Source organism: Temnothorax americanus, unplaced genomic scaffold (assembly GCF_048541705.1).
Source record: "Temnothorax americanus isolate GAGA-0224 unplaced genomic scaffold, ASM4854170v1 Scaffold40, whole genome shotgun sequence".
NCBI lineage: Eukaryota > Metazoa > Arthropoda > Insecta > Hymenoptera > Formicidae > Temnothorax > Temnothorax americanus.
In genome coordinates, this window is record NW_027509548.1 from 1,203,325 (window position 1) to 1,229,859 (window position 26,535).

A 26,535-nucleotide genomic window follows, 5' to 3' on the forward strand; every position below is an offset into this window, starting at 1 on the left:
TAACAACAAATACATAAAAATTAATAATATTTAAGTAAAAGTAAATTATACATTTTTCAAAAAAATTGAAGGAACACTAAATTTATCTTTAAAAATAGGCAGAATTCAAGCAGCTGTAACTTTGTTAAAAATGAATAAAATTTAAATTTTAAGCTTAAAACTTAAAACTTCTATTTTCAAAAGGTTACTATTATTCGTCCAATTTTTATTATGTTTAGACATAATTTTAATTCAGCGAATTTTTATTATGACATGAGATAATTTTAATTCTGCCGCTAGGGAATTTTTAAGTCGATTCTTATGAATCAAGCTTGAATTCGATGTCCACGTGTCCAAGTTGCCGATGGCGGGTTCCAGATAGTGCGCTCCATAGTTTTCGGTGTCCAGGTGTAATAATACGTTGAATTCGATGTCTAAGTGTCCCACGTTGCCGATGACGAGGTGCACATAATGCGCTCCGTAGTTTTTGGTGTCTACGTGTATTAATACCTCGAATTCGATATTTACGTGTCCTACATTCAGATTTAAAGTTATTAATACACTTAAACACCAAAAACTACGAAGCGCACTATGTGAACCTCGTCATCGGCAACCTGGGACACCTAGACATCGAATTCAAGGTATTAATACTCGTAGACACCGAAAACTACAGAACGCGCTATCTGGACCTCGTCATCAGCAACCTGAGACACCTAGACATCAATTTCAAAGTATTAATACACGTAGACACCGAAAACTACGGAGCGCATTATGTGGACCTCGTCATCGGCAACCTGGGACACCTAGACATTGAATTCAAGATATTAATACAAGTAGACACCGAAAACTACGGAGCGCACTATGTGGACCTCGTCATCGGCAACCTAAGACACCCAGACATCGAATTCAACGTACGATTACACCTGGACACCGAAAACTATGAAGCGCACTATCTGGATCCCGTCATCCGGAACCTGGGACACGTGGACATCAAATTCAAGGCATTAATACACGTAGACACCGAAAACTACGGAGCGCACTATGTGGACCTCGTCATCGGCAACCTGGGACACCTAGACATCAAATTCAAGGTATTAATACACGTAGATACCGAAAATTACGGAGCGCACTATGTGGACCTCGTCATCGGCAACCTGGGACACCTAGACATCGAATTCAACGTACGATTATACCTGGACACCGAAAACTATAAAGCGCACTATCTGGATTCCGTCATCGGCAACCTGGGACACGTGGACATCGAATTCAACGTACGATTACACCTGGACACCGAAAACTATGAAGCTCACTATCTGGATCCCGTCATCGGCAACCTGGGCCACGTGGACATCGAATTCAAAGTATTAATACACGTAGACACCGAAAACTACGGGGCGCACTATGTGGACCTTGTCATCGGCAACCTGGGACACGTATACTACGTTTACGCGAACGTTACTTCTGTAGTAACTTACGATAATTCCTTCGGGTAAACGGGATTTTCCTTTGCGTAAACGGGATTTTGTAGTAACTTACGATAATTTACTCCGCGTAAACGAGTAATATATCGTAAGTTACTACAGAAGTAACGCTCGCGTAAACGTATAGTAGTAGACATCGAATTCAACGTATTATATTACACCTGGACACCGAAAACTATGAAGCGCACTATCTGGACCTCGTCATCGGCAACCTGGGATACCTAGACATCGAATTCAAGCTTGATTCATAAGAATCGACTTAAAAATTCCCTAGCGGCACTTTCTGCCAAGCGTAGAGAACCTTCTTTTCCGGCAGCGGTGGTAATACGATGTAAGGATACAAAATCTCTCCAGATAAACATGAAGCAATTGACTCAATATATATTATATATACCTAATTTACCTAAATAAAAATCTTCCTCCTGACCGATAAGTCTATCGACCTAATTTAATTTACCTACTAGATCGATCGAAATACGCGCGCGATATCGAAACTGGCGATACCTGCGCCGCCAGCGTCGAAAAAGTGAAAGTGACGTTTTTGATTATATATATGTCATAAGACGTCGGCGTTAGAAGTAGAAGTATCTTAATAAAACATTTTCACATTTGGACTTTGCGTCGCAATATCTCCGCTCGTAGGGCAGTAGTAGCGGAACCTTCTAGTAGCGGAATATTATAAGAGAAACCGCCCCCTAATTGGACCCCAAGCTATCGATCAAGCCTACTTAGAACTTGATCCATTCACTCGTTATCGAGATCTCAACATCTCGGGTACTCGCAACACGTCGTGTCGCATAAAAGAGTCACGGTCGGTCTCGCTCCGCGTGTACTTGGCACTGTTTTTGTCAGATTGCAACACCATGTACACTGCGGTGTGTGTACATACATAAAGGCTGCGGTCTTTCTTTCAATGAAGAAAGAAGGAGAAAAAGAACGTTTCAAAGCATTTGTAGCGTCAAATGGATCGCAGCCAAAATCTGTTGAAGTAAATATCTTTCTTTTATTAGGCTTTTAATCTTAACTTCAATGATGTAACGCTGTTCTTTGATCTAGTCCGAAGTGCGAGAAACTTTTTTTACACGTAAGTTAAATGTAATTTGTATATTAAGCTAACGTTTCTTTGAAGTGACAGTTCTAGCTACAAAAGGTGCAACACCAAGTAGTATTAAATATAATCTTCTTAAGTTCTTATACTACGTTTACGCGAGCGTTACTTCTGTAGTAACTTACGTTATATTACTCGTTTACGCGGAGTAAAATATCGCAAGTTACTACAAAATCTCGTTTACGCGAAGGAAAATCCCGTTTACGCGAAGGAATTATCGTAAGTTACTACAGAAGTAACGCTCGCGTAAACGTAGTATTAGTCTTAAATTTACCATCTCGCATATAATTTCTATGCGTACTTTAAACATGTAAATGAGTTTTCAGAGTTCTATAAAGAATATTTAATTTGAAGGAAATTGATTGAACTAAAGATATCGTTAATTGCAGCCGTCACTCCAGAATCTTATTAAGTCAAATAAAACTATCAATTTTCCCTTTTTTTCCATACTTTTTTCAATTGTCTATTTATTATGTAGTTTAAAATATATATATTGTCTATAGTTCTTATCCCTTCTCTGAAGCCCGTTTGGTTGTGTGGTATAATCCTTTTCCGTCTCTTTTTTTTTTAACCTCTCCGTCGTTATACTTGCTTAAGGTCGGCATCAGCGTTACTATCTCTATACTCCTCCACAGCCTCCCTCTCACCCTTTTGGACTATTGGGACCACTATACCTTTTTTTCACACTCTCAGCAACACTTTTCTTTTCCATATTTTATTGCAGTAACCCCATACGTAATTCTTTATCTGCTCTCCGCCATATTTCCACAATTCATTGGCAATCCCGTCTATACTTGCTGCTTTCTTATACTTCATTCATCGAATTATCCTTTCTATCTTCTCTCTTTTTAAATTTTCCTCTCCATCTCTTTCTCTTCTTTTCTTTATCCTTCTAATTACTCTTACCTCCACATCTCCCAGCAGGTTTATAAAATAGTCTCTCCACTCCTCTATTTCTATTCTGTTATTCAATCTCTTTCTTTTCTTCCAATTTCTGTTTATAATCACCCATACCTGTCCTTCTGTTAAACGGGAGAGGTGCACTTGGACACGGTACATTTGGACACGATCAATTGGACACCGTTTATTTGGACACGGTTTATTTGGACATCGTTCATTTGGACACGGTGCATTTGGACAGCGTTCATTTGGACACGGTGCATTTGGACACCGTTTATTTGGACGCGGATCATCTGGACACCGTAAAAAATATGGCCTGTGCAGTTAAACACTAAAATGCGCGATCTGTGCAGTTGGACACCAAAATGCGTGGCCTGTGCAGATGGACACGAAAATGCGCGACTTGTGCAGTTGGATATCAAAATGCGTGGCCTGTGTAGATGGACACGAAAATGCGCGATTTGTGCAGTTGGACACCGAAATGCGCGTGCATGGAGGGGTGCAGGGGGCAAAGCCCCTCCCGCCAACACTCTTAGGTTCATTTACATTGACCATGCAGCGTCACCTAGTACACATGTACCAATGATCGGCAACTGCACAGGCCGCGCATTTTCGTGTCTATATGCACAGGTCGCGCATTTTCGTGTCTATCTGCACAGGTCGCGCATTTTGGTGTCCAACTGCGCAGGCCGTATTTTTTACGGTGTTTAGATGATCCGTGTCGTATTCGATTGATGTATATTTTAACACGTAGCGGAAAAATAAAAACACTTATTATATGTATAATTCAAACCCAAGCTATCGATTGGGTCTACTTAGAACTTGATCGGTTGAGCGGTTATTGAGATCTCAAAATCTCGGGTACTCGCAACTCGTGCGTTCGCGTAAAAAAGTCACAGTGCGGTCTCGCTTCGCGTGTACTTGGCGCGAGACACGCGTGTCTCTTGAAAATTTTCATATTTTACATAAAAAAGACTCACAATTAGTCGAAAAGTCGTTTATAGTTTTTTTATTTCTTTAATATTAGCAAGATATTGTGTGTGTGTGTGTGTGCGTGTGCGTGTGCGTGTGCGTGTGCGTGTGCGTGTGCGTGTGCGTGTGCGTGTGCGTGTGCGTGTGCGTGTGCGTGTGCGTGCGCGTGCGCGTGCGCGTGCGCGTGCGCGTGCGCGTGCGCGTGCGCGTGCGCGTGTGCGTGTGCGTGTGCGTGTGCGTGTGCGTGTGCGTGTGCGTGTGCGTGTGCGTGTGCGTGTGCGTGTGCGTGTGCGTGTGCGTGTGCGTGTGTGTGTGTGTGTGTGCAAGTTCAAGTTTGAATAATTTCTCAAATTAAACATCCATAAATGAGGTACATGTCTGCATATTCCGCAAATAAAAAAGATTTTGCTTCGAAATCTCAAGACTGAATATTGATGTACAGCTACAAAGTCAAAAGAACACTGCTCAAAATATGTTAATAAACTCTGATATATAGAATAAATTTTGTTATATTTGCATTATTATTTTATTGAAACAAAGTACACAAATACTTATAAGCATGGGGCAAGGAAATCTAGGATTCTGTCCTTTATCAAACTACAAAGCGCGCAGCGTGTAACCGCTTTATTTGAGAAATTGTTAAAACTTTAACTTGCAATATTACCTCATTTAATATTAAAGATATCCAAAAATTGTTAAGGATTTTTCGACTAACAAAGAAGACCACGGAAGTGTCTTCCTCCGATTTTAAAGAGCTTTTAGTATGTTGTTCTCTAGATGAAAATAAGGGACACGTATTTTTTTTATACGTGCCCATACGCGTGTTTGGGAGATGAAACACCCCTTTGAAAAAAATCAACTTTCTTCTTTCGATTCGAGCCGAATATCTCCGAAACAATTAGATAGAAAAAAATTGTTTAAGCAAAAGTTGAATGGTTTGAAGAGCACTTTAGAATAATAACAAAATAAAATTTATTTTATTTTAATTTTTTATTTTTTATATAAAAATGAAAATTTAAAAAATTTTTTAGTCTTAATATGAGATAGCCTATGCTCGAGTGACGATCGTTGCTGAAGTATGCAGGTTATTGTACAGTAATAAAAAGAGGGAAAATACTATGTTAAAGTTAAAGGAAGGTTCATACGAAATTATAAAAGTGTGCTGACCCACACAGCATAAAATTTTTCTGAAATATTTTAGAAATATTATTGCAAAATTTGAAATACTTCAGAAATATGTCATGAAATATTTCTGAAATATAAATATGTCTGAATTACAGAGTTTTGAATTATTTCTGAAATGTTTTCAAAATTTTTTGAAAATATTTCAAGTTTTTCATAAAATATGTCAGAGATTGCAAACAAGTTACAACATTATACTGAAATATAAGTGCCAACACTGACAACACATACATACAGCCGCGCGTCCGAAAAAAATCCGCTCTCTTAGCCGGTCACCCTATCCAAGTAGTAACTGCACCAACGTAGCTTGACACTGATGAGCGCCTAGTGGATGTCCTCTGACTCTGACACTTCCTTCTTGCTTATACTTGTATAATGTATACAATACATCTTTATAGTGTTCAAAAATTTTGTAATGATATATAACTACTAAATATTAAATGTAACAAAAATTTTGATATATAATGAATATTAATAATAACAATAATGTAGTAAATGGGCCAACAGTACCCGAGCTAAATAAAGAGATATAATTTTAATCAATTAATTTATTCACACAACGTAACTAAATAATAAATATACAAATGAATATAGAAACATGAAAAATGAGTAATTTTTTTATTTACTTGTTCAAAATGCACAAATATTACTCAAAGATTTCTAAAATATTTGTTGTAAAATTTCAAAAAAGATTTTCGATGTATTGCTAGAAATGTTTTATGGAGAATTTTTGAAATATTTCTAAATTATTTTACGAAAGATTTCATAATTGATAAAAAAAGTGTAAAATATTTGTCATGTATTGCAGAAATATTTTGTAAAAGATTTTCCGTACATTTTCAAAAATATTTCATAAAACATTTAAAATGTTTTCAAATTTTTTATGAAATACCGGTCTAATAAAAATATTTTTTACAATATGTGTAATTTTTTAAAAAAATTTTTGTGAAATATTTTAATAGAATATTTTAAAATGTTTTACAAATATTTACGAAATATTTTTGAATTATTTTATTAAAATATTTCACAAAATGATTCACAAAAAATATTTCATGCTGTGTGGGGACAGTGATTTAAGGCAGAAGAGTGGAAGGGTATGATTGAAAATCAGGAAGTTGAAAATATTGGGTATAAATGAGTTTGCGATTATTGTAAATAAGCTTCTCCATTACATTTGTATTTTAGAAACATTAAATAAAGTTTTCTAATTGCAATACTGATGTATTTTGCATTTTATTAGCGATTTCTTGGGGTCTTGGTATCTCATATTAGAAGCATACTTTTTTGATTTTGCATAAAGCTCATTTTTTACATTTTTCTAATTTTCAGAAAAATTATTTAAATTAAATTTTATTTCAACATCTTAAAGCTTATTAAATTTTTTTTCAAAATAACCTACTACATTTTTCAATTCTGCCCATAGACTTCCGGCAATCACACGAAATAGATGTGGTATCTCATAATCAAGGTATCTTATAAACATTTTTTTATAACATACATTAATCGAATAGGGTGACGGCTGGTCTAGTGAGTAGAGCGCCAGATTCGTAATCCGGAGAACCCGGGTTCAAATCCCGCTGGGCTACTGAGAATTTTTCTCAGTAAAAATGCCGTACTCCCTATCTGACGGATAGAGGTAACCTTTAGATGGGAAAACTGGGCTCCGTCTTTCGGAAAGAGACGTTAAGCAGTTGGTCCACTCATAGCCGACCGCTATGAGGTACCTCAGGAAAAAAGTCACCAACTCGCTCGATAAGCGTGGTGGTGACTTCTAGTTAGCGTAGGGCTGACAACCCATCTAATGAAACAAACCTGTCATGAACGCATTACTATAGTAATGCAGGTCAAGGCTTTCCCCGAGCTGTAGTACCACTGGATTATTATTACATTAATCGAATAGCTTGTATATGTTACGCTCAAAGACCGAAAACGCTCATTGAACGAAAAAAACATCCACAACTTGTTATGGACAACGCTGATCGTCCAAATACCGAAATGAAATATTTTTTTAGCTTAATTGTGGACGTTTTTATTGTCCACAACGCAATGTGTGCATTTAAGAAACGTCCACGACGCGTTTTGGATAACTTGAAATGCTCACAAAGCGATCAGTCATGTATGTCATTCTTGTCAGTTTGCTTTACTGCTCTGCTTGAGTAAAGTTGATTGTCTTTTTTTAATGTTATTGTTACGCTCATTGAACGAAAAAACCGACCACAACGCGTTGTGACTTCTCAGATTCAGCCACAACGTGAAATACGTATCGTAGCTTTTTCAAAAACGCTCATAACGCGTTTTGGCATATTTAAAAAGGCCACAAAGAAAAATTCGTGTTGAGGGATAATCATTCAGAATAGAGGGTTTTTTTTTCCGAATTTTGATATTTTTTTGTGGCTCTCTTGATAAAAATCTTTGTTGTGACTTCGAGTGATAATCGGGGGGAGTCCGAAGAATATATAACCTATTTTCTTTTACTTGAAAGTACATGCACATGTCCGCCTGCGGCGAAGACCTTCCCCCGCCTACATGTGTACTTTCAAGTAAAAAAATAAGTAGGTTACGTATTCTTATAAATCCTCAAGTAAGTTATTCATTTTGTGAGCATTTCAAGTTATCCAGAACGCGTTGTGGACGTTTCACAAATGCACACATCGCGTTATAGACAATAAAAACGTACACACACCGAAAAAATATCTCATTTCAATATTCGGACGATCAGCATCGTCCACAACGCGTTGTGGATGATTTTTTCGCTCAGTGATCGAGCATTTTCAGTCTTTGAGCATAATATATATATATACATACACAGAATATATTATACATATTCGGAAAAAAATTAGATCTGCCGAGATATGATCAGATCTGGTCAGATAATTTGATTTGCAAATTGTTTCTATCTGGTCAAATCTGTACAGATATAACCAGATCTGACCAGATATATTTTGATCTGCCAGATATAATTATTTACCAAATGTATCCAGATCTGCTCAGATATAATTAAAAATTATGAAGGGATGTAAAATGTTATAAAACCATAAATCGATTCAATTCGAAATTGTGTGCCACTTTATTATAAGCGTGCGATACAACTGATGATATAAATTGTACCGTACCACAGTATATACAGTAGCGCAACTTTCGGTCGGCACCTTTGATGTTAGTGTTGGCCAAAATGGAGTGCGCATGCGCAAAATAAAGCAGTATATGTCTCACTTCTCTTTTCGTCATCTCTTTCTTTTCTACTCGTTAGCCCATATTGAGGTTAGTTTAACGCAGTTGGCGCGAGATACAACCATGTCTGTTTCCAGCAAACACAGAATACACCTTTGATAGCAAATTGTCGCCAAGCAGGGCTGGGTAACATTTGAAATGGTTCCATTTTAAATATGTATTTAAAATAGAAATGGCATTTTGCATTTTTTATTTTAAATAATTTTTTAGAAAACTATTTTTATTTTACATTTTAAATGGAAATGTCCATACATTTAAGTATTTAACCATTTGTAAAATGGTTTTTCTAAACGCTCACAAATTTTTCCTAGTGTCGTTCCATGCGTTAGTATGGCCGATAAGTGGAACGCAGCCTAGGAGAGAGAGGCGCCAGGCGCCTCAAGCGGCAACAGGTCACGTGACGTTACCGACGTTCACCCCAGCCAAACAAAAGATTCGCTTATAACTTATAACCTGACCTGGCGCCTGGCGCCTCGCTCTCAAACTCTTATCTCTGACGAGTGACGACGTGCTGGAAATCTCCGTGGATATACATAATTTATTATTATTAATCAATTAATCTTATAATAATCTCTTTGTATCGGGTATCGGCACGATCAGCATCGGCTGTGTAGTCAGTGTAGTAGTGTGGACGTGTGGACAGTGTGGTGTGTCCACAGTTTTGCAGTTAAAATTGTTGAAAATGACAAGCAATCAAGAGGATAATGACATCGGAGAAAACGAAAATGCAAATGACATTAACGTTAATTTAAATAATAAAACAATACCTCTAATATTAGATGGGACATTTTTCAAGATAATTCGGATCGAATCCGAAAACGTACAAGGAGAATGTACATACAATATGTAAGCACAGAATAAAAGGTCGAATTAGTTCAACCACGAATTTTTTGAACCACTTGAAGGTAAGCATTTTTGCATTATTTTATATTTAGCATCATATATTTTCATTAATATAATATAAATATATAATATTATTAACATTATATGTATATTTAAAAATAGAATTTTATATTAATCTAATACAAAGCATATAGTATGTATATTTATTAATGATTAAAATTTCAAATTTGTGGATCTATTAAGTAAAACTGTAAAACATTAAACAGTAAAAGTATAGTTTTTCCTTTGTATGCAGACGAAAGGTCATTCTATACAAGAATATAAGGAATATAAAAATAAGCAGTCCAAGAATCCACGAAAAAGGCCTTATAGCCCTTATAACGTCGATAATATTGATAATAATGTACAACCTGGAGAACCTGACACTAGTGGCATTACTACAACGCAGAAGAAACAGCGGCAGCTAGGTTTTGAGCGTGAGCAGCGCATTTTCTCGCAATAGTCAAAAAGTTGCAGATGACCTCATCACTTCCTTCGTTGTGGAAACAATGTCTCCAATGGATATCGTAGAACATCAGGCGTTTAAAAACCTTATATGTGGTAATGTAACACTTAATCAAATTATTCATACTTATTTTTATTTATTAATGCATTCTGCATTTATTAATTTATTTATTTGTTTACTTTTTAGTAATAAATTAATCTAATTTATATTGTTGAGGTATATATTGCTCATATTCTCATATAGTCATATTTTTATTAATATTGTGTTAATGAATTAATTTCTCAGGTGTCAATAAGCTGACAAATTCTGTCACCGTAATGACAAGAAAGACGTTACGATCAAGGGTGGATACCAAGTACACAGCCATGCTACAGCACCTGACAGATACTTTGGGACAAACTAAGTACGTATGTACTACAGCTGATATTTGGTCGTCATCGAAAAGAAGTTTTCTTGGGATAACTGCTTACTGGGTAAAGTTTATACCTATTATCTTTGCCTATAATAATATGCATAATGGCATAATGCAAACTGAAAGCTACGTTTGATTTGTTATGTTAGGAGTAATGGTTCTTTCATGAAGTTTTATGAAATTTGTTGTATCGGCAGTTATTTGTCAATAATATGTAACGTAACGGTAATACTTCAATCTGTCGTATTCAAATTTTAACTGAAGATGAAGTGTTATTAGAAATTATATTTATCATTTTATATGATTATGATTTTGAAGATTAGATTCAGAGAAAAACGAGTAAAAATTTTTTCGTGTAACGAGTTCTTATTAATTTGTTAATATCTTTTTTTGTATTTAAATGTATGTTTTTTTTACAGATAAACGCAAGTTTTCAGAGGGAAGGCTTTGGCTTGTCGTAGGTTTAAGGGTAAGCACTCTTATGACAAGATTGCTGAAATGATTCACGATATACATTGTGAATTTAAACTTGACGCAAACAAAATTGTAAAAGTAACAACGGACAATGCGTCAAACATGGTAAAAGCCTTTTCGATGTTCAGTCAGAACAGTCAAACAATCGATTTGGATAAAAACGACAATGATGATTCAGACGATGATTTCGTTGTACAAGACATAACTGAGAGAATTGCGGGTGACTCCGATTCCGTATCTGAGATAGTTCTACCTGTACATCAGCGCTGTGCGAGTCATACACTAAGTCTAATAGCTATAGTGGACATCAAAGCCGCATTAACAAAATCCGTATCTGGAAACAGTGGAGGGAGTTATACCCGTTCCCATCATTCTGCCTTTGGAAAATGCTCTGCCATATGGAATTTAACATCTCGATCTCCTAAAGCTGCTGAGACATATTTTGCTATTACAGGAAAGGCCTCATCATCACCCTGTGTCACTCGTTGGAACTCAACCTTTGATTGCTTAAATGACCTTATTGAAGTCACACAATTTCTTGGTAGTGTTTGCGATGCACTTGACTTGCCAAAATTCAAGGACACTGACTTGGAATTCTTAGCAGAATACATTGAATGCGTCAAACCAATCGCGGAAGCTTTAGATAGACTACAAGGCGAAAAAAATTGTTTTTATGGCGAACTTTTACCAGTTCTGTTACAAACGCAAAAGAAGTTGCAAAAGCTACAACTCGGGCATTTAAAATATTGCGCAAAATTAGTAGTCGTACTGTTAGAAAGCTTAAACAAAAGATTTAGTAATTACTTTGACTTTTCCTATCAAATAAACGATGCTATTTTAGCAGCAGTTAGCCATCCGTTCTTTAAGCTACGTTGGGTACCAAAAGATAAAAGAAATTATGTTAAAGAATTGCTTGTTAATGAAGCTGAATCTTTACTAAACCGTGTGTCAAAAACTCAAAATGATTTGACGATGACGAATGTATCCGAACCCGAAACCACACACAGTGAAAGCTTTTTTGCCTTTAAAGGGGGATCATCGTCGGATGAAAGTGTTGCAAACACCTCCGTTAAACATACGATTGAACTGCAATGTCTGCAGTATTTGCAAAGCGAAGATACATGTTTAGACTCGCTTAATGCATTTCCTACGATTAAAGAAGTTTTTATAAAATATAATACTGTGCTCCCATCGTCTGCGCCAGTAGAACGCTTATTTTCTTACGGAGGTATGATCATGCGTCCCAATCGTCGAAGCATGCACGATGACACCTTTGAAAAACAATTGCTGCTAAAATCAAACAGCGGGCTTAATAAATAAATTTATAAAATGTATGGATATACCCAAATAAAGTGCATATATTAAGAAAAACCATTTTGCATTTGAAAACTATTTAAAATATCTATTTACCAATTTTTACATTTAAAATGGATTCGATAAACCCATTTTACATTTTGCATTTTAAATATATTTTTTAAAGCATTTTACATTTAACATTTTAAACGCAATTCGAAAAGCATTTTACCCAGCCCTGTCGCCAAGATGGCATTAAATTTGGAATTTGATGCCATCTTGGCGACAATTTGCTGGGTTAGTTTCAATAAAAATTATGCAGAATTATTGTTAACGATGTACAATGTTAACAATGCGCGCAAAAAATGAAAGAAATTAAAAAAAAATATTAAAAAATATTACATAAATAATAGATGAATTGTTAATGATGCAAAATAATGAAATATAAATACTAATATATGAAATATTTTACTAATAATAATAGTATGTTATATATATAACACACATATAATATATATAGATTAATTTTCTCATATATATATAAAAGTATACACACATAGTATACACACAAAGAAATTATGTAAACATTTTAAATTAATATATAACACTTTTTAGATTAAATGTATACATTTATTTATTTTTATAAAACATGTCACATTTTACAATATATTACATATTAAATATATTATACATTTTGTGTGTGTGTAGTAATAAACACAATTTTTTAATGATACAATAATATGTAGTTAATATATATTAATAAAATTTTTACATTTTATAAATATTTAAATAAATTTTTACAAATAATGGAATACATATTATTGAAAACTTTACTGATAATGCTAAGCTATTGCACAATAAAAAAAATTGCATGGATTATTAATATTAAAAACTAAATATATAATTCGCGCATTGTAATACTAATAATAATACACAAACTTCTTCAGCTTCTTTTCACCAACCTCTCTCATCTATTCGTATCTCAGCTACTCGATCCACCTCGATACAAATCGAAAAGAGAGACAGACAAAATCAAAAATAATATAATAATAGTAATAATTAATATAAATATAAGAATATATAATTACATAAATATTTATAAAAACAAGGCTTAGATACAGATATAAAAAGTGAAGATCAAAAAAGTTTTTTTTATAAATGTAGAATATTTATAAGTTTTCTATTTTTTCTCTTACTTTCTTTCTTCTTACATGATTTGTTATGTTCTGATAATGTATAATAAATACGCATACTTAAAAATAATTTGATAAGAAATATTTTAGGAAAATGCGGACACGGCGGTTCAAAAATTATATTTTGCACAAGCTGAAATAAAAGTAACTGCCAATATTTTTCTGAAAACAATTTTTTTCAAAATTTGTCACAAATATTTCGTCTAACTTATGTATATATAAACAGAAATCATCGCTTGCTACATTTAAGTTCCCGAACATCGAACATGTTTGTTTCATTGTTTTCATAAGCTCGAAATGAAGAATATAACGTTGTATCATCAAAAGTAGCCTTGCTTTTATTTACATAGTCTATACATGTATCACATGAATGTATTTCTAAACATTTTCTTGTTAGGTACCCACATACATATTTAAATGCATTTTCTTCTGGCAAATCCATTGTATAATAATCATGATTTGGGATGTCTAAAATTATACGCGTTGAAGATGGAACAGATTCAGATACGGTAGATGAAGTAGAATTTGGTGTCCCAATTAGACTTAACATATCATCTCCATCTGGAGCACAATTTTGCGTATCTGGATGTTTCAGAAATGTTACTGAACAGTTTTTTTAAAGCGCGTAAAAATTGTATAGGTGTTGGATTTAAAGAATTACCACCTTGTTGTCTAATCGAACCAAAAAAATTTTCGAGACAATCTTGATTAATCCTACGTGTTTTCAAGTATGGAAAATTGTAACATTTTAATTTTTTCCAAAGTTTTATTATATTTTTAATCGTTATCTGCCAGCATTCAAAACATCTTACTTTTACATTAGTACCTTTTTTATCAATGACTTTAATACTTTTCAAAAAGCATATCATTTCTTCTAAAAACTGTTGTTGTATTTTGCTTCCGGTAAAAACTTTACCATATTTTTTAGGGCTACTTGCAGTAAAAGAATTCAAAATATCAAATAATTTATCGAAATGGTCTATTAAATCAATGGTTCCAACTGCTTCACTTGGAAGTGAACCGTGAGACATTTGTGTACACATGCCTGCAGCGCAACGATTGCTAAATACTTGGCAAGCAAGTTTCACTTGCATTCTTTGAAAACCATTGGGTTCAATATGGCATTTCGTTAATTTAGGTGCTAATTTTATCCATTGTTTACTATCTTTCATATAAAATTGAACAATGTGAGTCCATGATGCTATTTTATTATTAAACTGAAAATCATGCTTCAGGAGATTATTGCGTGTTGCTTTTAATAAATGAGGAGTATCAAAAATGTAAAGTACTTCTTCCTCCTCAACTAAAAAGATTGAGTTTTTTGTCGAAATTCCTAGCTCGCGAGATAAATGGATAAAATTAGATCCCATATATGTTACTAATGCATGTACTGTTGCACCACTCATTCTTAATTTAATTATTGTTTCAAATATTATACTTTTTAAATCATGCTTCCGACATGTACTTTCGACAAAACAATAACATAAAGGAAGTTTCCAATTTCCTGCAATGCTACGTGCCATTATAACAAAAATGTTTTTTGCAGGTACAGATGATTTTTTCTATCCATTATCCTCAAACCCAATATAATTTCATCTCGCGATACATTATAAAATAAATGAAATTTTAAACTCATCTCATCCGCGCATAAAATACAATCTATCCATCGGAGGCAATGACTTTAATTTTAATGCTAAAGTATCAAAAATTTTATTATTTAAACCAGGTGCAATATTCCACGTTTGAGTCAATGATTGTAAACAACGTATTGAGGGTAATGGAATTGATTTCTTCAATTATCTATAGTTTCGTGCGGACTTAAAAAATATAAACATAATGCGAATTTCTTAAATTCAGGATTGTACCTTCTACCACGACTACGTTTTACTTGCGCATCAATTTGTGCCGACAACAATCTTGCAAACCTTACAGGTAATAACTTACTTCCTAATGTACGCAGAGTCTCAAACTGATCCGCATCCTCCGCATTTGCTGCTTTTTTTTGGAGTTAGGCACTTTACCTTTTCGTAACCGTCTAATCGTTTCTCGCAGACTTTTAACTTGCGCTTTCAACTTCTTATTCTTCAATCTCAGTTTCGTCTTTCGAGGAGAATTGTCGGAAGACATATTTGCTTGCTGGGTCTTTGTACATGTGCCAGATGTGCTCCTGCGCACACAAAATATTTACATTTCTTACAGATTGCAAAAACAGATGATAAATTAATACAGTAAAGCCCGTATCAGACTACGGATTGGGATTAAGATTGGATTGAAATTTTATCAGAGCAAAGTTTACTAAACTTGAGATCAGTTTTCTCTGTTCTGATTGATTAAATTTTAATCCAATCTCAATCCCAATCCGTAGTCTGATATACGGGCTAAAGAGATATATAGATTGAAGTAAAATAAATAAAACTTACGGTCCAGCAATTTCAGCATCATTATTCATTACACGTTCAGGTTCAGGTAATTGCAAGTTACTGCAAAAGGTATAATTAAAAGAATGTTATTTTTATTACAATATTCAAATATTTTCCAAACATTGAAAAAAAATTATTATATATATTGTGTTTGGTAAGTGTTTATGAAAATAATTACTGGTCTTTTATTATTACCTGTTATTTTTTTCTCTGCTTGTTGTTGGAGTTGCAATCTGTACATCCAGATCCATCTCAAACGTTCCAACGTTGAAACATGTATTGCTACAAAAAAATCGAGTTAAATGAGCTATTAGAATTTTGGTTTTAATATTTGTATATAAAATGTGTGGTAATTGTGACGATTATTAAACATGAAATTATATTTCACGTTGGACAAAATCACTTGTAAAAATAACTTCAAATAATTAATCGAATATTTGAAGATAGAAATGATACGTAAAATCGATATTATTCAATGTTATTAGAAGAGCAACGCGCGTAATCTATTTCCATATATCTAAACCGATCGATTTTAGTTTTTAAACTCAACACGTGCATATTTCGTACATCATATAAGAAAACTTTTCTAAGAAAAAAGGGCTATTGTCCTAGGTCCTTCTCTCCGTCTACCATAAAAAGAATTTATAGTGGAGGGGACAAGAGGCCACAAAAGCCCGCTAGGATTCTGTAAAATTTCAGTCTGCTTCAGTCTGCTAGTAGCAACCAAATGCAGAAGTTGTGTATACTGGTGACGATCACGTGTTTGTTTAAGCCAAGTGTTTCGTTTCGAAAGCGTTCGCGATGATCTGCAAAATGAACGAATTGTGGCGATGCTTCCAACGAACGTTTCGTGTGGATTACGGGACAATAATTTCGATGCCGGAACAGACATGTAGACTATTTTATACACATCATTAAAATAATTGAAAAAATATAAAAGAATTTATACATCTTTTTTGAAGTTAACTATGTTATAAAATATTATAAATTCAAAAATAGAAAAAAGAGTTGTAGATATTTCTTATATTTTTTTATATTTTAAATTCTTCATTGATTTGAGTATTTCTGCATTTGATTGCTACCAGCAGACTGAAGCAGACTGAAATTTTACAGGATGCTTGCGAACCCTTGTAGCCTCTTATCCCCTTTACTATAAATTCTTTTTATGATGGATGGAGAGAATTAAGGACCTAGGGGACAAGAGCCTTTTTTTCCTATATATATATATATATATATATATATATATATATATATATATATATATATTTTTTTTTTATTTGACGCACCTTGTTGTTTCTTCTTGTACAGTGTCCATTGACATGTGTTGTTCAATGTTCAAAGCCTCATCGTTGTCCATTATTGTGCTTCTGGAAAAAGTTGATTTGAGTTATGTGTTAATTTAAATTTAATTTTTCTAATATTTTTATGATAAATGCAAAAATAGCTTACACATTATTGTTTTCATATTCCATTAATACTATTACATCCGTTGATACTGTAGAAGCTGTAGTACTGCTGTAAAAAAGTATATTTTTAATTATTTTATATTACTATCAAAAATATTCTGAAGTATCACAAAACTATAGATTTTCCAAATAAAAAGTAATTAAAACTAATATATATGAAAACTTACTTATTATTAGTGAATTCTAAACATCTTGTTGGTACAGCATCTGGATGAAGGCGAGCTCGACTTTTGACCATTTTATATTTATCTTCCTCAAAATGTACATGGCACAATCGACAATTGCGGTGAGCATACTCGGGGCCTTTCGGTATTAAGTCTGATCTTCTGCATGCTTGAACCCATGCCAACCACCTGTATATGTCAGAATAATTAATTAAATTACGCAAATAATGAAATAATAATGTAAACAATTATTAAAATAGTATTTGTATCTATCATGTTCTTTTGGAAAGAGGAAGAAATGTCGTTTTTCCACATTTATGGTGCTCATACATCCTGTCACTGCACACTAATGACTTTCTTTTTTAAAGTTTTTAATGGTTTTTTCCATTTTCTAGTTCCTTCTTGTAGCAAAAAATCTGAAACAAAACTAAGATCAAAGTGCTCTCAAAGAAAAGAAAACCTGTATAAAATTTATACAGGTTAACTTTCCTTCCTATACTTCCAATACACAAATCACTTCACAATCACTTCACAAATGTCTTCACAATCACACACTTTACAATCACACATTTCACACAATTTTTTTTCCGACTTTTATCAAGTCAATCTATAGCTGTCTATAGCACTTTAACGCCTTAGCATTTAAATGTGCCTCTAAATCCGTTAGAAAAGGAAAGAGAGTAAAAAGAAAAGAGACAGAGGTAGTGCTTTATTTCGCGCATGCGCAATTTGTTTTGGCCAACACGAAATCAGAGGAGTTGCGCTACTGTATATACTGTGACCGTACACTTGATTTATATACCATTCTTATACTATCGTTTATCATATTTTAAATACGAGAAACGGATCTTATCGAATGCCATCTATCGGATGATCCGACATTTGTACAAGGGTACAACAAAAAGGTCGGGACACTGAATTATCTCGAAAGGATGACGTTTTTGAAAGAAATGTTTTATATAAAAGTTGTAGGGTACCAAGTTATCCATTATGTAGTGATATTGATTTGATTTTGAACGATCTTGAAAAAGTCACATCAAGGTCATATTGAATTCTTAAAAACGGGGACCCTTATTTTTTATGTCATATTCTTGTAACGCTTGTCGAGACATTTTCAAAACACTAAGATAAAGCTCCCTTTTGTTAACAATTTCCTGAAATATTTTAAATTTTGTCTCATGATGAAATAACTTTTAAATATAAAATATGAGATATCTCATAAAGTATTCACTTTTTGATAACTTTACCTTCATACTTTTATACGTAGAATAATGAAAGGAATCAAATAATAATGTTAATTTTTATTAATCTTTACATTTGCAATTTTGCAAAATTGAATTTGTGTCCACAAAATGCAATCAAATTTTTTAAATAATTTTTTTCTGTTTTATTTTTACAATAACAGATTTTCGACCTTTTTGTTACACCCTATATAACTAGTAAATAATTTTTATCTATTAATTAAAGTAAAAAATGTAGTCTCTAATAATTTTTATTCAAGTTGGTAATTATTTATGCAAGTCTCCAAATAACTTTAATAAAAAATTTAAATATAATCTAGTTATTAAATAATAATCAAATTGAGAATTTTTTTACTTTTGTTTATCCATCATCTGTAAGCTTACAATGTACGAAATAACATATTTCTGTAATTGTCTTTTGTATTTTAAATATAAGGCGAATTGATGAAAATACTTTTATAACAAATACTTAACTAACATTTTTTTGTTTATAAAAAATACTTTTTTTCTGCAAATTATATCTTTATCATAAATTATTTTTATATAATTAAATCAAAGATATTTAATTGAATATCGTTAATTTGCTACGTATAAATAAATTTATATTTATATATTTAAATATCACATTAGACGAATATCTATCATCGAATATTTAATTTATTACAGTTAAACAACCAGATATCGTCATACCTAAACAGTTTTCGATCAAACACAAATTCAGTTCGACTTATATCTGGACAGATATGGTCAGATGTAACATATTTTGGATCGCATTTGAATATAAATATGGTTATATCTAAACAGATATAGTCAGATCTGAACTGTTTCGATGAAATTCAGTCACAGATATGGTTCGATCTGAACAGATATGGCCCGATCTGAACCGTCAAAGATCAGATTACACTCTATATATTGTTATATATAGTTATATATGAACATATATGACCAGATCTGCGCAGACAAAACAAGCCATATCTGAGCATATCTGACCAGATGAAATTTGATTTGGTCAGATCTAATCCTTTTTTCCCGGGTGTATAGAATATACAATACATAATTTGTTCTGCCAATATTTAATAACAAAAGAAGTATTTATTTTAACAACCTTTGGCAAAAGTAATTAAAAATAAACGTCATGACGTTTCGACCCTCGGGGTTTAGGTCTTTCTCAAATAATCTATAAATATTTTTGGTATCACATTAGACATCTTTTGTTATGAAGATTCTCACAAAAAAGGTCATAATTGATAAACTGTAATAAACAACCGTAAATGAGTGAAATATAAAGTATATGTATCAAATAAAATTAAAGTTATAGTCTTAAAAATATATTCACATATGTAATATCTAGCGATGGTCGTTTGATTAATAAGTTTTTGATTATTTCCACCCAATCGTCTATATATGTCGTATAAAACATTATGTGATTTTCGACACAGAGCATGTTTACACGAAGACAGTTAACGTTTGACTGACGCAGTTACGCGATACTTTAAACTTTTAGCGAACACTGGAAGGTTATAATTATCAACATTACTTATTCTTATATTATTTAGATGATATTATCATATATGGGATTTAAATTGTCCGTGATTTTTTGAAAATTGATTGTATTAGTATGTTTTTTTATGAAGAACATTTCCACTATTTTTCTCTTTTTGGTATTTGTTTCTTTGTGGAGTATTGAAGCTTCTGACCAATTAAAATTATGTCCATATGAGACTCGATGTTTACTTATCACAGAATGATTATTTTCATGTTTTTTTATTCATTCTAATGCCCTTTTATACGCGTTTGTAAATGACGTTTCGTCTGCCTAAAATACACAGCATCACACTCATCATAACCTATCCGATAAAACCTGTGTGAAGTTAGCACTCCATTTTTTAAATTTTTAAATTCTAAAAATTGTTCTGGGTTGTTTTAGACTTGTTCTAAATTGTTCCAGAAAATCAAATTTTTAAAATAAAAATGTTCGCGGAAAATTAATAAAAACAATTTTCTGATCTGGCACCCCATTTCTCGAAAATCGAACTGTTGAAGGTTGTTCCAGATTGTTCTAGTTGTTCTAAATATTGTTCCAAAGTATTAGTTTGATTGGTCAAAAACTTTAAGAGATTTTGAAAAAGAAAAATTTTGGAAATAACAGTTTTTGGCTATTTATTTGTAAACAAAATGACTTACAAAACTGTCGATTTAGAACATATTTATAATGCGCGTAGAACAACTCAGAACAAAATTTTTAAGACCAGAACAAGAACCTAAGTGACACATTACTCTTCATCGAAAATGTTATTTTTTTATTTTCTTAGTTAAAAATCTTATTCCAGGCTTCCCGCGTTAAAACGAAATGATAATGCGTAAAGAGAAACCATTTTTGTGAACCTTTGGCAATCCATAACATTGTGGGAGATTGCCATTAGTACACCTTAATCGATAGAAAGTGTGATCATCGATGATCTCACTTTCGTGCTATATCTTAACTAGTTGGTTGAGTTTCAACATTAACTTTTTGTTTGGATCCTTATTTAATTATTTATACGTGGATTCATTCTCAAGGAGAGAAGTCATTTAGTTAATATAATCACTTTTGTTCATAATCACAGTAATCTGGCCTTTGTCAGCTTTTGTAACCAATACTTCCTGATTATTTTGTAAAATTTTTGCACTTTTTGTGTTCATTAAAAATAAATTGATCTAAATAATTGATATGTGTATCTTTATTAAAGAAAGTTTGTAATGACGATACTATTGCACTCCGTATACCATTAGAAGCATCTGGCGGTATTTTGTAACTATTAATCTCGACATTTTTTATGGTACCTAAAGTAATGCGTAATCTATCCTTTTTATCATAATTGGTAACACGGGTAAACCATCTCCTAAACTTAAGAACTGTGATATGTTTTTTGGAATATTTTTTTGGAATAGATTTACTATCCATTTTGTTCTGTCATTATTAAAAAACCCTTTATATGTGTATATATATATATATGAGTTATGTGAGTGTGTGCTAAAGCTATCACACAGAAAAGCCAAGTCTGTCAAAAGCAGATTTTGCAAAGTATCTACTACAAAGTTTGTCGTCAGAAAGATTACAGATTTGATGCCGGTTCTGATATATCACATAATGTCGACAGAACGCCAATAGACGTATAACAAAATCTGCTAACATAATCAGACAGCAGATTAGTGACAGAAATCGAGCAGATCCTGCTGGAACTGTTCAGACTCTGCGCTATTTCTGCTGCTTATCTGCTCACATTGCCTGTCAGTAAGCTCTGTCTGCGAGATTTCTACTGTCAATCCTTTGTCTGATTATATTAACAGATTCTGCTGGCAGAACATAAGTTGAATACGAATGCAATTAAGGTAGTTGTGTCACAAAACCCATTTTCATAGGAATCTTTTAAAATTTGAACAGCATATTAATGTAAACACGCTCTATACACACGTGCAAGTAGAAAAAGCTTGACTATACCAAAGTTGAAATAATGGAAATCAAACTTAGCACTTTTTACATGTATCGTAGGACGAAAACGGCTTCCTATATCACGTTTGTAATTGTAGCGATCAAACTACTCATAGGATTTTAATGAAAAACAAAGAGATGACAAAAGAGACTTGTAAAAATATTCTTACAAAAGTACAAGACCCTTATCTATTTAGTTTTGAAGCAATTGTTACACAAAGTACACAATTTCTCATAGCGGTGGACGCATACGACAGTTAACCTGTAAAAATCTTGCAACACTGCGCATATGAAGATTAGATATATATGTAGTTTAGACATTGCCGCTAAAGCTTTATGTCTTTTTTTTAATACTTTTTTTTCATTAATCTTCCTTTGTAATGTTCAACAGATATTTTTGCTTCTATTTCTTCTATTTATTCAAAATAACCTCGATAGCATACTAACGCGAGCGTCGCGAGTTTATCTCGATGGTATACTGACATTACTGACGCGAGTGAAAACAGTAAAAACAGTACAAGCTCAGTCAAAAGTCTTACATAGATAAGTAGAGTTTTCCGTACATTATCGTATTGCAGTGTGACCATTATTTTTGACTAATACTGTCGCGATACAACTACCTTAATGTCAATCTGCTGACATGTCTGATTAAATATGTTACCAATCTGCCGACAGACTGCTGTCATTTTGCTTACCTACTGGGTACATATACGTGGTCTGTCTATAAAGTAATGAGACTGAATTTTTTTTCAACAAGTGGTAACACTGTGAAAACGAGCGTGCAGTAGACCGAGAGTTCATTCATACTCTACATTTAATTAAAATTTTAATTTAATAACATTAACACATGTAATTCTACAATTATTTGCATAACTGTATGTTTGGGTGACACGTCACAAAATTGGGAAAAACTCGATTAAAACTATTAAAAAATCTTATTTGGTCTAATAAGATTGAATTGTGTTTTAAACCTGCATTTTCTATTAAAACATAATTTATACGCTCAAATCGATTGTACTTTTGTTGAACTGGAACTTATGCCATATGTAATCGGAACCAATATAGACATATTAAAACATACAGGACGGAATGTGAATATTTCTATGGAATTTGATTCCAAACCATAGAAACTTATTTATACTAATATTGGCATAAGTTCCAATTCAACAAAATACAACCGATTTGAGAGTAATTATGTTTTAATGGAAAATATAGGTTTAAAAACACAATTTAATCTTATTAGACCGAATAGGATTTTATAATCGAGCTTTTTCAGCATATATGACATATAATATATGTGCCTATATAAAATCAATAAATTTAAAATTTTTGACATGTTTAATATTTAATATAAAACAATGCCGAATTGTGTACTGTGATATGAAATATATGAACGTCTGTGGTACAGATCAAAGTAATTTTTTTTGTTTGTAAAAATTTGCTTGCAACTGTGAAATAAATAGATTTTAGAGCAATAATTATTAGGATTTTTTTGTTTTGTTTGATGAAAAAACATGTTCTTAAAGTTTGATTATCTTTTTGATTATTTTTTGTCAATATTCTGAATATTATCTTACTATTTTTTCTAGAATATAAAAAGAAGTTATACAGCTTTCAAGAAGATGCAGAACAACTGGAAGGTTTTCAAACACAGGAGATGGCAAAAGTTAAACATCTTGTACGTTTTATCTTAAGTAATAGTTAATATGTAAATTATAATTTCTCGTCCTTAGTCTGTTTGAGAGTTAAACAATTTATATTTGCATGGAATTTTTTATCATAAATGAGAGTATAAAGAGTGTAACAGAAATGATAAAAACGAAAGAGATTATTTCTCATGCAAAATTAAATTGAAATATAAAACTTTAGATATGGAATATATAGATATATATAAATATTTTATATGAGGTTCGATTAGAAGCAAATTGATTGTAAAAATTAGAAAATTATACTTTTATATTTTTTCTTGATTCATATATGTTATATTCTCAAGTAGATTGTTCTTGCATCATACGTATCATGAAGTACATTATATACAAATATATATATATATATATTTTTTTTAAGATTTATTATTTAAAAAATGAAAATTTAAAAGCAATTTTTTAATTTTTTAAATAACAAACAGTAAAGTATGACAAGATTATATTTTAAATTTATTTTTATACAAGAAATCGTTTTTTAATTATACCTACCATAATTTTTGCAAACTATATAATTTATATATATTATAGTAATTATAATATTTTAATATATTATAAATTTATGATGATTTTTTTCTAGTTGTTGGCCAAAGAGCAGGAAGTAGAAGAAAAAACGCATCATTTAAAAGCTGCTACAGCAGAAATAGAAAATCTAAAGACAGAAGTTTCCCGACTTAGACGATACGAAGACGAGTTAAACAACATACAGGTGAGTAGACCGATTTTTTATTCATTCAAATTTACTTTTAATTATTATTTATGATTTATTAATTTTTTTCTTGAAAGATTTATTATTTTTTTATACTTTTGATATTTGGATAATTAAATGGTATTATTTAGACAATTATTACATTGATATTTATGTAATTATGTGAAATATCTAAATTATATTTCTGTTAAAAAGATATTAATTAAAAAATAACTTTCGAAAATTTCTTTGTTACATTTAAATTAAATTGTATTCTGTTAAAATAATATATTTCTCTATTTATATAAATACATGCACATGATATTATTCTATTAATGCAATCTGACAAGCGAGCTAAACAACAAGACTTATGCAATCTATCTATTTACTAGACACTACAGACGCGCGCGCTTCGCGCGCGCTATTTAGCTTTAACGTTATGCTATTACTATTACACTATTAACCCGCCTTGATACACACAACTGTCAAAGTATACAATGACAGCTGCAAATGAAGTAAGCGCAGCAAGAGAATCAATCGGCATCGTGGAAAAGTGACAACAATACCTACGACATGCCCTTTTTAAAAGAGGAGGAGTCACTATAATTACCTATCTCCGATCCGCTGATATTTCGCGTGGCACTTCGATCTTTGCGTGACGCGACCGAAATTCAGAATTAAGCGATTTCATATTTATAATAATGATGAGAGATCACATTAATAATAATATTAACCTCGCGACACGACGCGAGCTGTCACATCATGACACACACGACGCACTACACGCACGAAACTCGCCACACTCCGCGATGACAGTCCCTCATACGGGATGAAGCAAGCTCGCGGCGCGGCAATCAATCGAGATAGCCAATCGGCATCGCGGAAAAGAGGCTTCAATTTTACGATACAAACGAAATTCACTCAGGTAACACGTCTTTTTTAAAAGTGGATTTGGAACTCTGCCAATTAAAAATTACTTTGGCTAAAATATGCCAGAGTATTGTCATGTAATCACAGATATAATATGCAGTAAGATTTCTTTTAACATATTTGTGTATTTAGAAAATTAACATAACGTTTTCCTATTATTGAGAAAAATAGGTTTGAATAAATTATTATTCATTATTTTTGTCCTCATATTTACGATAAATTGTTATTTGCTTTAAATGTCTTGATTGAACGATGGTATGTAAAAATGTTATTATAATAACTAACAGTAGACTATACATAGTCTGATAATTATTATGGAAATTTAATATCCTATCTTTGACTCTTTATCCATTTGTATCATATCTACATGTTATGTAAAAAAATTTGGCAATTATACCGTTCAATAGAGCAAAATTTCAGCTTTAAGAATCTGTTTTGCTTCCTCATAGAGGAAGCTCTGTTTTCGTAAATTTAGTATATAAACCTTTGATTGCGTATAAAGTCGGGTCTAATCAACCAAATTTAAATGATTTATATATGAAATAGGGGTAGAAGAAACCAACGAAGAGATTGATTTTTGAGTTTTTTCTGCCAATATGTTCAGATCGTTGTAAAACGTTGAAATATCGCCTAAAAAAAATGTCTGTGTGTATGTATGTCAGATTTAATGCCCGTGGTTGCTCTAACTTCCGCAAATATTGAGATATCGGGCTGTTTTTTTTTTAATCGATAGAGTATCATTCAAGGAAAATTGGTATTGAATTTGGCGATGATCGGTAAAGGGGTTCTTTTTAAAAAAAATTTTGAATTTTTTTAGAAATATCCGTAGTTGCTCTAACTTCCGCAAATATTAAGATATCGGGCTGTTTTTTTTTTTT

General features: G+C 32.3%; 3 protein-coding genes across 10 annotated transcripts in view; 2 read left to right on the plus strand and 1 right to left on the minus strand.

Moving 5' to 3' along the window:
- LOC143902823 (uncharacterized) overlaps positions 1-26,535 on the plus strand; it is a 243,254-nt gene that overhangs the window by 69,029 nt on the left and 147,690 nt on the right. For all 3 annotated transcript variants that reach the window (XM_077416003.1, XM_077416002.1, XM_077416004.1), the window contains exons 3-4: positions 23,926-24,014; positions 24,620-24,748. In XM_077416003.1, coding sequence (XP_077272129.1) covers positions 23,926-24,014; positions 24,620-24,748 — 218 coding nt within the window. The remainder of the gene's footprint in view (positions 1-23,925; positions 24,015-24,619; positions 24,749-26,535) is intronic.
- Positions 6,582-12,897, plus strand: LOC143902825 (uncharacterized). Of its 2 annotated transcripts, XM_077416007.1 has the most exons (4): positions 6,582-9,758; positions 9,992-10,296; positions 10,487-10,674; positions 11,033-12,897. In XM_077416007.1, exon 4 carries the CDS (start codon positions 11,112-11,114, stop codon positions 12,405-12,407), a length of 1,296 nt encoding a protein of 431 aa, XP_077272133.1. In that variant the 5' UTR covers positions 6,582-9,758; positions 9,992-10,296; positions 10,487-10,674; positions 11,033-11,111; the 3' UTR covers positions 12,408-12,897. The 2 variants fall into 2 exon arrangements, with proteins under 2 accessions (XP_077272133.1, XP_077272132.1); XM_077416006.1 differs by having other exon boundaries at positions 6,582-10,296.
- LOC143902830 (uncharacterized) lies at positions 13,051-25,693 on the minus strand. Of its 5 annotated transcripts, none has more exons than XM_077416017.1 (7): positions 25,338-25,693; positions 17,627-17,812; positions 17,443-17,508; positions 17,280-17,360; positions 16,189-16,275; positions 15,994-16,053; positions 13,051-15,740 (listed from the first exon to the last, which is right to left on the minus strand). In XM_077416017.1, the coding sequence occupies exons 2-7, from the start codon at positions 17,695-17,697 to the stop codon at positions 15,521-15,523; spliced, it is 585 nt and encodes a 194-aa protein (XP_077272143.1). In that variant the 5' UTR covers positions 17,698-17,812; positions 25,338-25,693; the 3' UTR covers positions 13,051-15,520. The 5 variants fall into 5 exon arrangements, with proteins under 5 accessions (XP_077272143.1, XP_077272142.1, XP_077272140.1 ...); XM_077416016.1 differs by lacking the exon at positions 25,338-25,693 and adding an exon at positions 17,954-18,960 and having other exon boundaries at positions 17,280-17,357; positions 17,443-17,505; XM_077416014.1 differs by lacking the exon at positions 25,338-25,693 and adding an exon at positions 17,954-18,959 and having other exon boundaries at positions 17,443-17,505.

Excerpts from the sequence above, each read along its gene's own strand:
- LOC143902825 (XM_077416006.1), top strand. The coding sequence starts at position 11,112 with ATGATTCACGATATACATTGTGAATTTAAACTTGACGCAAACAAAATT.
- LOC143902830 (XM_077416013.1), bottom strand. Across the intron at positions 17,509-17,626 it reads TTAGAATTCACTAATAATAA|CAGTACTACAGCTTCTACAG; the intron begins GTAAGTTTTCAT and ends ACTTTTTTACAG. Across the intron at positions 16,054-16,188 it reads AGCAGAGAAAAAAATAACAG|TAACTTGCAATTACCTGAAC; the intron begins GTAATAATAAAA and ends TACCTTTTGCAG.